At 56.4% G+C, this 14961-nt stretch overlaps 1 protein-coding gene across 2 annotated transcripts; it reads right to left on the bottom strand.

The window, feature by feature from the left end:
- Positions 1–146: 146 nt before the first annotated feature.
- Positions 147–14725, bottom strand: LOC123792631 (trehalase). 2 transcript variants are annotated; one of them, XM_087868396.1, is made up of 15 exons: positions 14556–14725; positions 5051–5151; positions 4774–4918; positions 4601–4688; positions 3772–3872; positions 3538–3622; positions 3299–3372; positions 3069–3191; positions 2809–2858; positions 2517–2711; positions 1737–1954; positions 1354–1465; positions 891–1003; positions 592–645; positions 147–344 (listed from the first exon to the last, which is right to left on the bottom strand). In XM_087868396.1, exons 1-15 carry the CDS (start codon positions 14636–14638, stop codon positions 192–194), a joined length of 1695 nt encoding a protein of 564 aa, XP_087724522.1. In that variant the 5' UTR covers positions 14639–14725; the 3' UTR covers positions 147–191. The 2 variants fall into 2 exon arrangements, with proteins under 2 accessions (XP_087724522.1, XP_045653889.2); XM_045797933.2 differs by having other exon boundaries at positions 3299–3415; positions 3530–3622; positions 14556–14724.
- Between the last annotated feature and the right edge of the window lie 236 nt (positions 14726–14961).

Genomic DNA, 14961 nt, shown 5'->3' with positions numbered 1-14961 from the left:
GACTAAGTGTCCCCACAAAACAGGATTTCCTCTTACTGATGTTCCAGGAGGGACAAGGGCCCAACCCATGACTTCTAGGTCCCTACCCTGACCCCACTCCAAGGACTGGCTGGGGCATGGAGGATGAAGAGGCAGGAGAAGGCAGGGACTCACGCAGAAGTTTAATGAGGCAGATGGGGCAGGGAGGCCCATCACTGTGGCAGGAGGCTGGGGAGGAGGCTGAGCAGAAGGGCAGCGGAGAGGCAGTGGGGCTCCAGGAAAGCTGTCTGGGTCCCCGAGCTCAGCCGGTCACCATAGCGGTCTAAGAGCATCAGGACCACTCCATTGGTCCAGCCAAAGCCCTCCTGGAGAGGGACAGGACCAGTGAGGCAAGATCTCTGGGGAAGGCCCCACATCCTTTCAGGGGCTGTGGGATCCCCACACAGAGACTCTAGAACTGCCTAACCCCAGGGGTACAAAGAAGCTCCAGTCAGCCTCCTCCCTGTGGACCCACATACATGGGAGGAGATAGAGGCCCAGACAGGGGAGGTCCTAGCCGGTTGTGGGGACAACAGAACCCTGCAGCTCCCAGTAGGATGTGGGCTCACTCACCTGAACTTCATACTCCCCTCCACCACCTGGCTGACCACCATTGCTGATGTCATACTGGAAACAAAAGAATAGGCTCTAAGGGTGGGCACTACCCCAAGGCTCCCCACCTCAGCTCTCCAGGGGGAGCAAGAAATGGGAGCCCCTTTGGGAGAAGCTGCTCTGGCCTGCAGCTCTGACCCCTGCAGTGCCCAACAATGGCCACTGGGCGTCACCACTGTCCCTGGGCTTGGCAAAGCCTGGCAACCCCCATCCCCACCCACCCAGCTCACCAGGAGGCTCGGGGCTCAGAAGCAGCTCACCTTCTCAAACATGGCTGACTTTTGGGAGTAGACCTCAAAGTTGGTTCGGATCCAATTCTGAGCTAGCTGGAAAGCCACTTCCTGGGCCCGAGGTGAAGGAGACTTGGCCAGACCTAGACCCCACCCCAGGTAGGACCCTGAATCTCCTGAGTCCCCGTCCCAGGGGGAGCAGAGGCCTGAGCCTCACTCTCCTCAAGGAGGGAGAGAGGCCCGGGCCCTAAGACCTCCATCGTGAGCCACGTGAAAAGCCAATGTGCTCCTTCCCCAGGGTCCAGGTTTGGAGGGAGAAAGGAGGGCTGGTTCCATCAAAGGTCTGCCGAGTGGGAAGCCAAGAGAACAGAAGAGCCAGAGAAAGACCCCACGTGCTTTGTTCACACCTTCCCAGCCCCAGAAGGCTGGCCCTTCAGATGCAAGGGGGGGAAGGCCCTGGGATATGCCCCATCCCTGCCTCCCTACTCCCTACCTCTGATGACCAGGTCCTGAAGGGGGGCCCAGGCATTGGGGAAGTCCCACTGCTGGCCTGTGTTCTGGAGAGAGGTCGGGATCCCGTACTGGTAGGTCAAGATCTGGCTGTCCTAGAAGGTTCCAGACATTTCTAGGACTGTGGACGGGGGCTGGATGAGGCGCCAAGAGGCTGGGCCCTCCTCAAGCCAGATGTCCCCCTTCCTGGGCTTTCTCTTCTTGGCTCACAGCTGCCCCCTGGTGGCTGCAGCAGGACCTGCAGGCTCAGGCCCAGGGTTGGAACAGGAGGGGGTGGCTGCCAGTTGCCAGAGGTCCCTAGCTCAGACTCAGGGAGAGGGCAGGTAGTGCTACCCCAATATACCAGCCCTGCTGCCCCCCCCTCACCTCCAGATATTTCAGGGCCTTGTCCACGGCGTCTAGGTCAGAGAAACAGCCGGACCAGAGAGGAGTGAGGTTGGATGGGTAAAACTCTAGGTTCTTCTTTCCTTTCTCAAGGTCATAGTCAAACCAGGCACCTTTCTCTTCATCCCACAGGATGGCTCTCATGGCAGCTATGCGCTGTTGCCGCAGATCTCTGTACTTTGCGGCTTGGATGTCGTTCCCTAGGGTGACACTATCTTTAGGTTGAGCACCCAGGGTACCTGACCTTGGGTCCCATGCCTTCAAGAAAGAGGTCTACTTCGGCCTCCTGTTGTTGTCCCCCTCCCCAAGGGCTAGAAGTCCTGACATCAGGGGACATGCAGACCTGGAGCCCACACTTCTGGCCTCCAGGAGCTAGGAGTTCCTGAGCCACAGCCCTTGTAGGGCCCTCAGGACCTGCACTGGCCCGCTCCCGGGTCTGTCCTGGGAGGGCACTGGCCGTGCATATTTCCCTAGCTCCAACAGGTCCATGGGCAATTGTTTGGGGAGAGAGAATGGAGGGAGTTGGAATGTGTGGACACAGGTGTCCTCTCACAGACCCTAGTAGTCCCTCCCAGTAAGAAAGCGAGGGCGAGAGGAGAGTGGGCTCCATCTGTACTCCTGCCCTAGCGGTGAGGTATGGAGCCGGCCAGGAGGCTGGAGGCCCTTCACTCGGGGTCCTACTTCCAGCTCCACAGCCAAGGCTGAGGTAGGACGCAAGCTGGGCGAGCACCCCTTCCCCACCCCTCCCGCTGGTGCACTCACCCAGTCTGGAGTAGAAGTTGCTCATCAGCTCCTCTGCCTGGCATAGGAAAGCATTGAGGTCAACAGGCACGAATTTGCTGGTCCGGATGCTGCTGAGCAATGTGGGGTCTGGGCCTCCGACGAGCCACCGTGAAGAGAAGTCCCAGCCAGACTCAGCCCCAGCCTTGAGCTCAGCCCACAGAGCCTCCCGGTCCCCTGTGAGGACAAGGCAGCAGGGGATGGGGGACCAGGGCCTGACACCCAACACCAGGCTCCCAGCCCCACCCCAATCCCTAACCTTGCTGCCGCTCACCTTCCGGCAATGTGTCTGCCAGCTCGGCATCTTTGCTGTAGGACTCCGGCCTGGAAGAGGAAAGTGGGCATCCCGGCACTAGGAGGGTCTAAGCCCAAGCTGGAGGCTGAGCCATGTTGCTTCAACCGCCCTTGGATTGACCTTCGTGGGCCCTGGATTGCCCAGGGCTTTCGGTATCAGCATCCAAGAGGCAGGGCTAAGTCATGGCCCTCAGAGCAGAGTGAGTAACAAGAGACAGAGGCTGGCAGGCGGCTCCTTACCTGGGTCCCCCATAAGGGACAGCATAGTGATTCAGGACGTAGCTCTTTCCCCCCGAGCTCACAGAGATGGTCCTGTTCTCCGTCCAGAAGTCCAATTCCAAGGCTAGGGTCCCGATGTTGTCCCTGGGGTGGAGCCAGGCACCGCTTCAGCCCAGGCACGGCCCCTCATTCCCGCCCTGGGAGGTCCCAGGCAGGGGGCCTGCGGGGCAGCAGGGGGACCGGGTGCCCACCGGAGGAAGGCGGTGTCGTTGGTGTGGGTCAGGTAGCGGTCCATCATGAGCGTCAGGAGCGGGGGCTGGCTCCGCTGCAGGTAGTACACACGGGCCCCGTTGGGGACGTGGCCGTAGCTGCCGAGAAGGACACCGGCTGAGGTGCATCCGCCCAGCGGCTAAGGCCAAGGCCAATCTAGCGCCAAGCCCATGGCTTCTCCGCCCCAGCCTTGAGGGGCCCGCCCCCCTTACATCCGCACCAGGTCCAGGAAGTTCTGCAGCATGCCCTTCACCGTCCCGGGCATCTCAGAGAGCAGCAGCCCCTCCATCACCCAGTAGGAGTCCCTGGGGACAAGGACAGCTCAGGCACCCCCCACGCCGCACTCCCCCCCTCGCCCTGCACACCCGGGGCCAGTCAGGGTGCCCCCCTCTGCTCGGGACAGCCCGCTGGCCCCAGGCTCCCCGACCCCCGCCCTGCAGCCCTGGCCGCTCACCAGTAGTAGAATTCGACGAAGCGCCCGCCAGGCACGATGAAGGGGTGGGCCGAGTAGATCAGCGAGAACTGCTCCGGGTGGCTGAGGACCTCTGGCTTCACCTGCAGTCGGGACAGAGGGCACAGAGAGCCCGCGGGCCCCGCCGTGTGGAGGCCCTGGCGGCCGGTGCAGGAGTGCTGGCTCTGCTGCAGGTCAGCCGTGTGGCTTTGGGCAAGGCCGGAGCCGCCGGAAGTCGGGTCTGCTCGGCCCCCACATGCCGGCCTCTGGAGTCCCTGCTAACTCAGCCCGGCCCTGGCAGGTGCTCACCAGGCAGCGACTAGTATTAGGACCAGGACCGTTTCCTCCACTCCCCTTCCCCTGTCTCTGCTGCCACCGCCAAGCCAGGCCCAGAGACCCAGGGCTCCCATCCTCTGGGACAGGTGCTGTGCAGCCTTGAGCAAACCACTGCCCTCTCTGAGCCTCGAGGAAGAGAAAGCATCTAAGAATATGCTGACCACAGCCCACAGTCAGCAGTGGCAACTGTTCCTAAGCACAGTCCTGACCTGATTAGTTTGGGAAAGAGAGAGCCTAGGTGGCAGCCTGGAAGTGGCAGGACAGGCTAGTTTTGCTGGGGGTGGGGGGAGGATGGTGAGGGCTTCAGGGAGGAGGTGAGAAGTTAGAAATAGATGTTCCCTTCTCCCCCTCTAGAAATTCCTTCTAGAGAGCTCCATTCAAGGGCTCAGTGGCTGGGGGACTGTCTTAGTCTGTGCTCTAAGGGCAGTGTGGGCCCCAAGCTGGCAGCCCCCTCTCCCAGCTCCATCCCCCTGGCCGAGACCCAGGACATGGATACCTTCTTTCCTAGTTTCTTCCAGAGCTGGTGGAGCTGTTCTCCCCAGGCTCGCAGCTTGGGGTCAGAGATCTTCTGCAGGAACCGGGGGCTGGAAGAACACCAACCCCACAGGGTTCAGATAGGCAGGCAGGCCTGTCCAAAGGGCCTCCTCCCGTCTTCTGTCCAGGCGGTACCTGTCCTTCCAGTCCTCAGGAGTCCAGGACTGCAGTTCCTGCCCCACGGACTGGAAGTGCTCTTGGATGAATGCCTGCAGCTGCTGCTGGGGAATGCTGTGGTTGTAGGCGGCGGCCAGCTCACCGAAGCGCTGCAGGACCTGGTCTGGGGTCCAGGCGGCAAAGAGGGGTCAGGTGGGCCCCAGGAGCCCCTCCCGGATGGAGGCCCCTCTCTGCCTGGTCTTGCCCTCTGTCATCTTTGGTGTCGAAGCTTCAGGAGGTGGCCCCGGTACCTCACCTGGAGCCGAGGACAGCGGCATGTCCACGAACTGCTTGTCATCCTGGTAGAGCTTGGCCATCTGCACGTGGTGCAGGAGCTCCCCGTGGCAGTAAATCTGGCTGCGGACAGTGTCGGGGAGGGGGGGAGGTCAGGTCACCACCATTAGGGGAGAAGGAAGGCTCGACTCTGGGCATGTTCCCTGGATTGGCCCGGGGCTCTGTGTGAGTGTGCCCGGGGCGGGGGGGGGGGGGAACGTGTGTGCACCACGTGTGGTGGGGGTTTGTGGGTGGTGGGGACAGAGCCCGCTGAGAGAATGAGGAGCGCCCTCTGCAGTAAAGGACCTAAACAAGGGCCCAGGCCCACACTGGTTGGTAATTTGGCCCACTGCACACACAGTGGACAAAAGGAGATGACCACTTGACTCAGTGACATGTCAGAAGGCGCGGGACCGACTCTGTACAGCGGCCCTGGGTGACACTGACCAGAGGGCTTAAGGCAAAAGCCTGTAAGTTACACGCAGTGGCAACTGCTGAGACCTCGGGCCAGAAAATTTGCGGATGTGGTGTTTGCTATACATCATTAGGGAGACAGTTACTAGCCTGTGTTGGGTGTTTATGGAAACCATCTCTGCGCCTGGAGGAGAGCAGCTATTCCTGTGACCAGAAGTACCCACGGTGTCCTGGGTGATGTCCTTCATACGTGGAAGGGGTTTACACAGGAACGTGCTTCACGGGGACCGCACGGGCAGGTGGCCTCTTTCCCACGGGGCTGCAGGAAGCAGCGGGGGAGCCGCGGGAGGAGCCCTGCGGCGGCTCCTCTCTCCCCGACCCGCAGAATGCTGCTTGGCTGCCGATGGCAGCGCCAAGACCGACAGGCTACCTCGTTAGGAAGGCTACTGCACTCTGACCGACTGATGGGAATCTTTGAAGTAAGAACAAATCAGCTCAGTGGGCGAAACTGCATGCTCTTTCCCTTGCAGTGATGGAAAAAGTGAATGTGAAAAGCTCCTGTGTTAAGTAGACTGCATGCCCAGCCTGGAATCCAACACGGGGCTTAAACCCACGACCCTGAGAGCATGACCGGAGCTGAGATCAAGAGTCGGATGCTTAACCGACTGAGCCACCCAGCCACCCCTATGCTGGGTTTTGATGGACTCGGGGCTGCGAAGACTGGACTAGGAAAGGGGATGCTCGCACAGGGCTGGAGCCTCGGGAAAGCACTTCGGAAACTCCAGGGGCCCACTCAGCTCTGCGTTCCTGACTGTAGACGAGTATGCTTAAAATACTGTGTTGGAACAGAAGATACTGTGCCAATTGGGTCGATGGGCCAAGAGACGTGTCAAATGGACCCAGCGTGTTACATGCCACCTCAGAGCACAGGCTTGACAGGGAACCCCAACAGGCAACTGACCCACCTGTGGCCTGAAATGGGGAGAGAGGAGAGCATGAAGGGTGGGCTTACACAGCGTCAAAAGTGTGTGCTCATACCCAGTATGGGGCGGGGGCCAAAGGAGGGTCCCCATTGGATTGACTGGTCTGCTTTTCTGGGGGATATGAGGAGAGGCTGATGGCAGGACTATGCAATCCTTTCCCACATCATCTCCACTTACCTTGAGCCTATAGGACCTGACCTGCCACTACGGTGTCAGAAGCATGAATGACCCCTAAGCAAGAGACTGTAGCTCTCTTTCCAAAGCTTGATGCTAGAGTTCCCAAGGGCCGGATGGGGTGGGCTGTGCCCACGCCCCATGGGGCTAAGTGCGGGCTCATAGTGAACGCGGCTGTGTTGCCCAGGGGCAGGAACAGCCCCTCATTCCGGGCCATGTAGCTCCACCCTCTATGGCTTTGCAAGACTGGCCAGGCTGTCGGCGATCTGGATGAGAACAGTGGCTGAACCCGACACCCCTTCCAAAGGGGGAAGGGTGGAGTGAAAATCAATGCCACATGGAGAGGAGAAATGGCAGCTGAGGGCAAAGAGATGAATACGTGGGTATTCAAGGAAAATGGGAAATCTGGCGCGCCACGAGTGCCTGGAGAGAGACGTTACGGCGGTCCTTAGCACGGCCGTATGGGATGCCTGAAACGGTCAGGCCCTGTGCCTGCCATGCCCAGCCTGACTTTGGAACCTGACAACGTTGATGGAAGCCTGCAAACAGGGCTGCCGTCGCTCTGGGAGACATTCTGGTCTCAGGATATGCTGAGCTGCGCTGCTGACGACTGAAGGAGACCTAGTGACAGGCCAGTGTCTTCCAATGTCAAGTTTTTAGATTACACCTACTACGGAGGGTGTCACTTGGGAAGGCATTTCCTCGAACTACTCCCCACTGGGTGGTCTACAACTCTTGGCAGATTTATTGCCCTGTAACTACAAACCTTGAAAATCAAATACTTAGGCCCCTCATTTTGGGCTGCCTGGGTGGCTCAGCCAGCTGAACATCTGACTATTTTTTGAGAGAGAGAGAGAATGTGAGTGTAGGGAGGGGGCGGAGGGAGAGGGAGAAAGAACCTCAAGCAGACTCCACGCTGAGCACGGAGCCCGACGGGGGGCTCAATCTCATGATCACCCAATTGAGCCACCCAGGTACCCCAAGCATCTGACTCTTGATCTCAGCTCAGGTCTTGATCTCAGGGTCGTGAGATAGAGCCCTGCATTGGGCTCTGCACTGAGCCTGGAGCCCACTTAAGATTCTCTCTTCCTCTGCCTCTGCCTTTCCCCCCATGTGCTCTCTCAAAAAAAAAAGGGGGGGGGGCTTTGGGGGCAATAGGTCCCTCATTGTGGAGCAAACTGAATTTGCTTTTAATGAGGAGAGGCATTCAGAGGAAAAATATTTATTAGCTAGAATAAGCAGATTAGGAGTTCTCTTCCAGGAAGAAAGCAAAGGCTGGGAATCAGGCTGGATAGACGATGAGGCTCTAGTGAAAGGGGAGAGGCCAAGGCAACAGATAAGGCTGGGTAATGCCAGGTCCAGCACTGGGAGAGAGCCTGAGCCCTCAGCCAACAGAGCCTCTTGACTATTTTACTGCTGACTGAAGCCAAAGTAGCCATGAGGCAATGGCCTTCCATACTAGCTAGTGAGACTCAAGAGCCGTGCCTGTGGAATCTTCTAGACCTGCAAACCTAGTTCTGCGGACACGTGTACTTGAGCCTGATGTGCTACGACTGCCCTTGCTCCAGGGACAGATCAGAAGAAGACACTCCCTGTCTACAATCAGCGGGGACAGGAACTATTCTGAATAGCACCTGTGTCCTCCCCTAGGAAGGAGGTGGGCCCTGCTATGTAACAGCACACAATGACACAATGGAGACCAGTCTCAGTGCCAGCCTGTGAGCTGAGACAGGGTGACTAGCTTTGCCTCCAACAGACTCAGAACCCGGAAATAACTAATAATTTGTTATAATAAATAATAAAATCATGGCTACTTTTAATGATGCCCGTCCATAATAATATTTGGTACAAGGGCAAGGTCCACGGAGAAGGCACAAAGGATACCTCTGTAACTCTCTGTTTGCTCTGTAATGGAACCCCAATGTACTATGACCACACCAGGATCTGGTCTAATACTGGTATTATCGATATGATTCTAGCACTTTATGTAAATAAGCCACGTGATAATACTGATACTGATGCCTGCATATGTTCCGAGATGGAGTTAAAGTCTCCTAAACATAATACCAATGGGAAAGGACTGGCCCGAGGAAGAACTGGATTTAGCTCATTTCTGTGCTAAGCAGTTCTGCACAAGTTTATCATTAAGATACAAACAGTGGGGGCACCTCGGTGGCTCAGTCGGTTGAGTGTCCGACTCTTGATTTTGGCTCAGGTCATGATCTCGGGGCCCTGGGATCAAGTCCTGCATCCGGCTCCTTGACCAGCGGGGACCCTGCTTCTCCCTCTGCCTCCCACTCCCCCAGCTTGTGCGCTCTCTGACAAATAAATAAAATCTTTAAAAAACAATGACTACCTAAGAAATAGTGCCAGTGTATTACCACCTCGCACTACGGCAGACATAACGTGCAAAAGGAGAGTCAGAACTACTAGAGTCTCACACAGTCACGATTAGTCTAGTCCAGCATCACAGGACCAGAACGTCTCCTGACGAGGCCACTCAGGTTTGCAGGCTTCTGTTTGCTCTTGTCAGGTTCCAAAGCAGGAGAGGGCTTGGAAATACATACATTCACCCTTTCAGGCATCTGAAACCAAGAGGCAGCACCCCTTCTCCCACTATATTATTATCACTCCATGTATTCATTCCTTTACCTTCAGCTACTAGTTCTCCTTCTCTCCATTGATATCCAAACTCCTCTAGTTTTGGAAAGGACGCTGGGTTCGGCCGCTGGTCCAGACCGCAGGCAGCGATGCTGGTCCAGGGAGTGCCTCCCCGCGGCCCCCTCCCGCTCACATGGAGTGGTGTCATGTGGGTTCACTTCGAGTGGCCCATTCCTACCCCTAGGCCTGAGTGAGGCCTGAAAACAGCCGCTTTCAGTGGCCCCCATTTAGCCAGATGGGGTGAAGACACAACACACCGCATTAGGCTCTCAGGAATTCACACATAGTGGCTTAAGGGTAGGGGTCCATCTTCTTACCAAGGAACCATCCCTGCTTCTGACGCGTGTGGCTGCTGCCTCGGGCCTGGCACCTCTGCATCGGGGAGAAAAGGAAGGTTGAAGTGATGCGGGGGAGAAAGAAAAAAGTGCAGTCGGACCATCGTCTTCCTCCCACGTGGGAAGGATCGCATGGGCACACCAGCCTCTTCTCCACCCCCTCCTGCCTGGATTCCCCCAGAAAAGTGGAGCGATCGATCCCGGGAGTCCCTCACGGCAAGTGTGAGCGCACGGCCCTTCATATCTGTATCTCCGTGTATCAGACAGCCAACGTTCTAATGGTCCCTCCCAGCTCTCTCTCGAACCATTGCTCGGAGGATGAAAGTGTGTTCCCTGGTCTGAAAAAATGTAACTCAGTGGTCCAAACTGGCGTGGCATCTTCTGGTCTGGTCCTTTGACGGTATTCTGAGCATTTACAGCGACACCTAGTGCAGTGCGTCTGCTCCGGCCGGTGAGACTGCCGGGGTCTCACCGGCCAGCTCCATGCGTGTCCTTTCCCCAGGGAACCTGTCCGGTAGCCCGTCTCTTCTGTTGACAGAACAGATCTTACTGGCATTTTGTGCCTCAGGGGGTGCAGGGGCCATGCATGTAGACCCGGCCCACCTCTGCATGGCTGCAACCTCCCAACGTCCCATCGGGTCACGACCCCACATGGCACCTCACGTGAACACACTGGGATACCCACTTGCTGGCTCTAATCACCTTCCGGTCTAGAACGGGGGTTCTTCTGACGGCACCAAGGTGTTCTACTCTAATGAGCTCCTCCCATTCCCAGCGACTTCAACAGGACCGTGCCACACACGGGCGAGCTTTCTATAGACCACTTTCCCATTGCCCTTCTGCCTGACCATATGGCCAGGATGGTGGCCACTAAGAGTACATAAAAACCCAAACACAGTGGCAAATAGTATGCAGTTCAGACCACCAAGATGATTTGGTAGTTTTGTTTTTGTTTTTTTTTAGATTTTATTTATTTATTTGAGAGAGAAAGTGTGAGTGAGCACGAGCAGGGGGAGAAGTAGAGGGAGGAACAAGCCAACTCCAGCTGAGCCTGACTCGGGGCTCGATCTCCGGGCCCTGAGATCATGACCTGGGCCGAAATCAAGAGTTGGACGCTTAACCTACTGAGCCACCCAGGCTCCCCTGGTATTAGCATCTCTGGTCACAGCAGCAGCCTTTCAGGGCTGTCTGTTCACCTTGGAACGACCATCCATGAACCAAGCAGCCCTTTGTTGGTCCATCAAGAGGTGTTTGGCCCCGTCCAAGGGGCAACAGAATCCAGCGCTCCTGAGGTGGTTCTGAAGTCAGTTCTAGGGGAAAAGAGTCCACCTGCTCTCGAACTCATGCAGTAAACTCTACGTTCCCCCAGCAGCGTGCTCCTGCATAAACCATGCATCATGGAACTCTCCCGGGCACTGCCCTACCTCTTAGATCATCACTTCTCCACCCAAGATAATACTGGTGTTTCAGGTTTTAGGATTATCTTATGTCTGGGGGCGCCTGGGTGGCTCAGTCGGTTAAGCATGTGACTTCGGCTCAGGTTCTGATCTCAGGGTCATGGGATTGAGCCCCGAGTAGGGCTCCTTACTCAGCGCAGAGCCTGCTTCTCCCTCTCCTTCTGCCCCTCCCAACCCCCCAGCTTGTGCTCTCTCAAATAAATAAAATCTTTAAAAAAAAAAGGTTATCTTATGTCCTTCAGAAGGGCAGTCTCAATATCTGACAAGCTACTAATGGCCTCCCAATGGACATTTTTCTAGTCCAAAGTCTGGCAGGCGTGCTGGGAGGGGCCCCAAGGCTTCTGCCGTAAGCCGCCCTCCTTGCCCCACGGAAGGACGTGATCTGTGTGACCTCGGGCAATCTTACCGGCGCCCACTTGGCATGCCCAATACAAGAAGCAACAGTGTGACGGGCGGGTGCACAGCCTCTTGTTTTGTTAATACCAGAGACTGGAAACGTTCCTCGCTCAGACACAATGTCCACTCCTGTAACGCGTTCAGGCACAACAGAGGCAATCACTTCATATGAAAAGTGTTCAAACACCAAAGAAACTTTCACCTTAGTCCCTTTGATCCTGGTTCCCACCCGCGGCTTCGCGGACAGGTTTGGTTTTACAATACTGGGTATTACGGGTAAGCGTTCCCACCAGCCACCAGCCGTGACAGCCACTCCCAAAACACGTTCGGGGGAAGGGGAAACCAGCCCTCGACAGCAGGTCTGTCTAAACATTCCAACTTCCATCCCAACATTCACCTTAATCCCACCCACTCTTGCATTTCTCCGTCCTCTCATCCGACTAGCCCCTTTTAGGGCTTCACACGTGCTTCTTGCACCACAGTGCATGGGACCCCACGGCACAGAGTCCAGAATCTTCTCTACCCTCTGACCATTTTGCCCACTCATATGCGTAACACTTTGAGTCCCCAGCAGGGGACAGAGCTAAGGGACCCTAAGCTTTTCACCAATCTTTATCTTGATTAAATTGTGGGACCTCTGCCTCAAGAGATGGGAGGTCAGGTTTCTCCTCATTACCATCTTTGCCTTGCAAAGTTTTTTTCCTAATTCCTCCAAAGTAGGGTGAACAAAACAGATTTGTTTAGGTCCCTTGCATTTTGGGGGGCCTACAGGCGCTCCCATTGGTCCACTCAATTTCTAAGAAGTGCTGCATGAACACCTTTGTTTTGACCCTACCCGCAGCTGCTTTATTCACCCCATTTCTCAATGACTGTTTAAAAATTCCACATGCTGGGATGGGTCCATTGGCTCACTCCCTGTCCATTCTATTCTCCTGGAAATCAGTCTAGCCCGCTTCATTATTTGTTGTTTTAGAATCATTTTTTTTCCTTTGGAAATGGCTCTGAGGCTAGTGGCCACACCTCAGGCCAGCCAGAAATGGGATCCCGCCCCCCACATTCCTTAGGCAGGGGCCCTGGTTTGGACTGGCCAGAACCGAAGCTCGGCCCATCTCTCACTTCCATTTTTGCTATTATAGGATAATAATGACCCACGGATTGCATTTTTAAATTTTTTCTTATTATTCCGCATTTTCTTAGACGCTCTGGGCGTTAGACCTGTCATCTCCATGCTTCATTGGTAACTTTCACCTCCAGGAACCGATCACAACACAGCTGCTGTTCCAAACCACGGGTGACCCTGCAGCCATCCAGGAACCAAAGGGTGCTCATTCCCTGTCCTTTCATCCTGCTTTCCCTGAGCCCCACGACCCAGCCAGGCAAGGTCCTTCCAGCAAATCACACATTTTCTGACACCAACTGCAGTACTACAGTCCAATCTTGGTACTAACCAATGAGCTCAGGCCAGAGGCACAGTCCCCCACAAGACAGCCCTTGCTCCAGCTAACAAGGGGCCCCAAGCTACATCCACTTCCGACCAACTGGCTACAAATTGGAGGCTCCCCCAAACCCATCGAGTTCAATAATGTGCTGACTCACAGAAGGGCCAAGGGCCGCCCAGTATCACTTGGACTTAGAAACCTGGAGATGGAGTAATTAAGATTGGCCATGCAGATACTCCACGCCTCTGTCCCCAGCCCCAGCGAAAACCCTGAACGTGAGGCTCAGGTGAGCCTCCTGGTTGGCCATATTTCATGCGTGTTGTCACACATGTTGCTGGAAAAGGTGAGTGCTATTCATACAAATCCACGGGAAGAGGACAACTGGAGCTTGTGTTTCTTCTCTCCTAGACCCTGTCCTATGTGCCATTTACCTTTCCTGATTTTAATCCGCATCCCTTCACCAGAATACATGTAACCACGGACAGAACTATTTGGTGAGCAGTCAATCACCGCAGCTGTAGGCGGTCTTACCAACCCTGGACACAGTCTTCTTTCCATACTTTTGGCAACCCACCTCATGCTCGACAAAACTCGATCACACAGCCTCTCTGAAACCCTTATTACAATCGCTCAGAACAAAATCTATGAATCATCCCAGGTAGTCCCCTTTCCTTTACAGTCCACCATCATCAGCGAGTCCTATCAGCTCCCCCTACAAGATATATCCCATCCTGAGCCACTTCTCACCTTTCTGGTCCTACCACTGGCACCCGAGCCCTGGTCTTCCTCTCTCCCCTGGCCTGTTCCCACCTCTGTCCTGGCCACAGAGGCCTTCTTGAGTCATGACCTCAGAGTCTTTGCACGGCCGTTTCCCTGCCTGGACGGTCTTCCAGATCTGCACAGAGACGGTTGCTTCCACGGTTCCGCTCGCACGTCTCCGCCGCAGACACCGTCCACTCCAGCCCACCTGAGACACCCTCTGTGCACCCCGAGCGGCTCCCTCACTGCAGCTGACGTTTAGCTGCGCTTCTATCAGTACTCTCCTTGCTAATTACGTCAGGTCCACGAAGACGGGGACCTTGTTTCTCTTGTTTGCTGCTGCAGCCCAAGAGACACAGCGAGAGCTCAAGAAACCCATTTAAATGAGAAATGGATGCCCTGTGAGCCTAGGAGGCAGGACAGGGTCACTTATCGGTCTTATTTGGGGATGGGAACTATGGCTCTGGAAAGAGGTTTGACTTGGCTCTTGGTCACCGAGGTCAGAGGTTAAACTTAGGAGCGCTTTTTGGGCCCTGACGTTGCCTCTCACCTCCAGGCTGGGGAAACCGGAAAATCGGCAGAAACTTGTTCCCCAGAACAACCCGAGGAGAGCCCTGCACAGTCTGAGGAGGAGCTTGGAGCCAGGGGCAGAGGGCGGGAGGACACTGGGCAGCTGGCGCCCGCATCAGGAGGCAGCCCCTGTCCCCAGCACTGGAGGTCTGGTGGCGGCCGGCACAGAGCCTGCTGCACCGGGGAAGCTGATTTCCTTCCTCCCCTTCCCTCCCGAGGGCTGACCCCCCCAGCGCCTGAGATCTCACCCCAACCTCCTGACCCTGGCCTTCCTGCCCCAGCTGCCTTCTCCACTCCTACCTGTCACAGGGTGGGGGCAGGGCGCCCTGGGACCCCAGTCCCAACAAAAGCAAGAGACACAGCTCCCGGGTCTTCGCCTGCATGGTGGCTGTGGCCGTGGGCCCGGAGTCAGCCCTGGCACCTCTCACTCGCTGGGGTGCGTTCGCCTGCCTACCTGGGGCAGCCAAAGTCCACGTTTGGGGCGTGGCCTCCTGAAGGGCTGGATGCCAGGTCTGTGCACTGCAGCTTGCCACGGAGGCCAACCCCTGACCCCCACCTGGTACTTGTTCTCCTCTTGTCTCCGTCTCCGCAGGGGCTGCCTGCATGGCCCCTTCCCTGAGTCATGTGGTGGGGTGGCAGTGGGGCAGTGGGTACAGAGTGTCAGGGGTACAATTAGGTCACACATCTGTGACCCAGATGCCCAGTG

This window comes from Ursus americanus, chromosome 16 (genome assembly GCF_024610735.1).
Source record: "Ursus americanus isolate L20-20 chromosome 16, mUrsAme1.1.p, whole genome shotgun sequence".
Lineage (NCBI taxonomy): Eukaryota > Metazoa > Chordata > Mammalia > Carnivora > Ursidae > Ursus > Ursus americanus.
The sequence above is the reverse complement of the archived record's forward strand: the minus strand, read 5'-3'. Positions and strand labels throughout refer to the sequence as shown.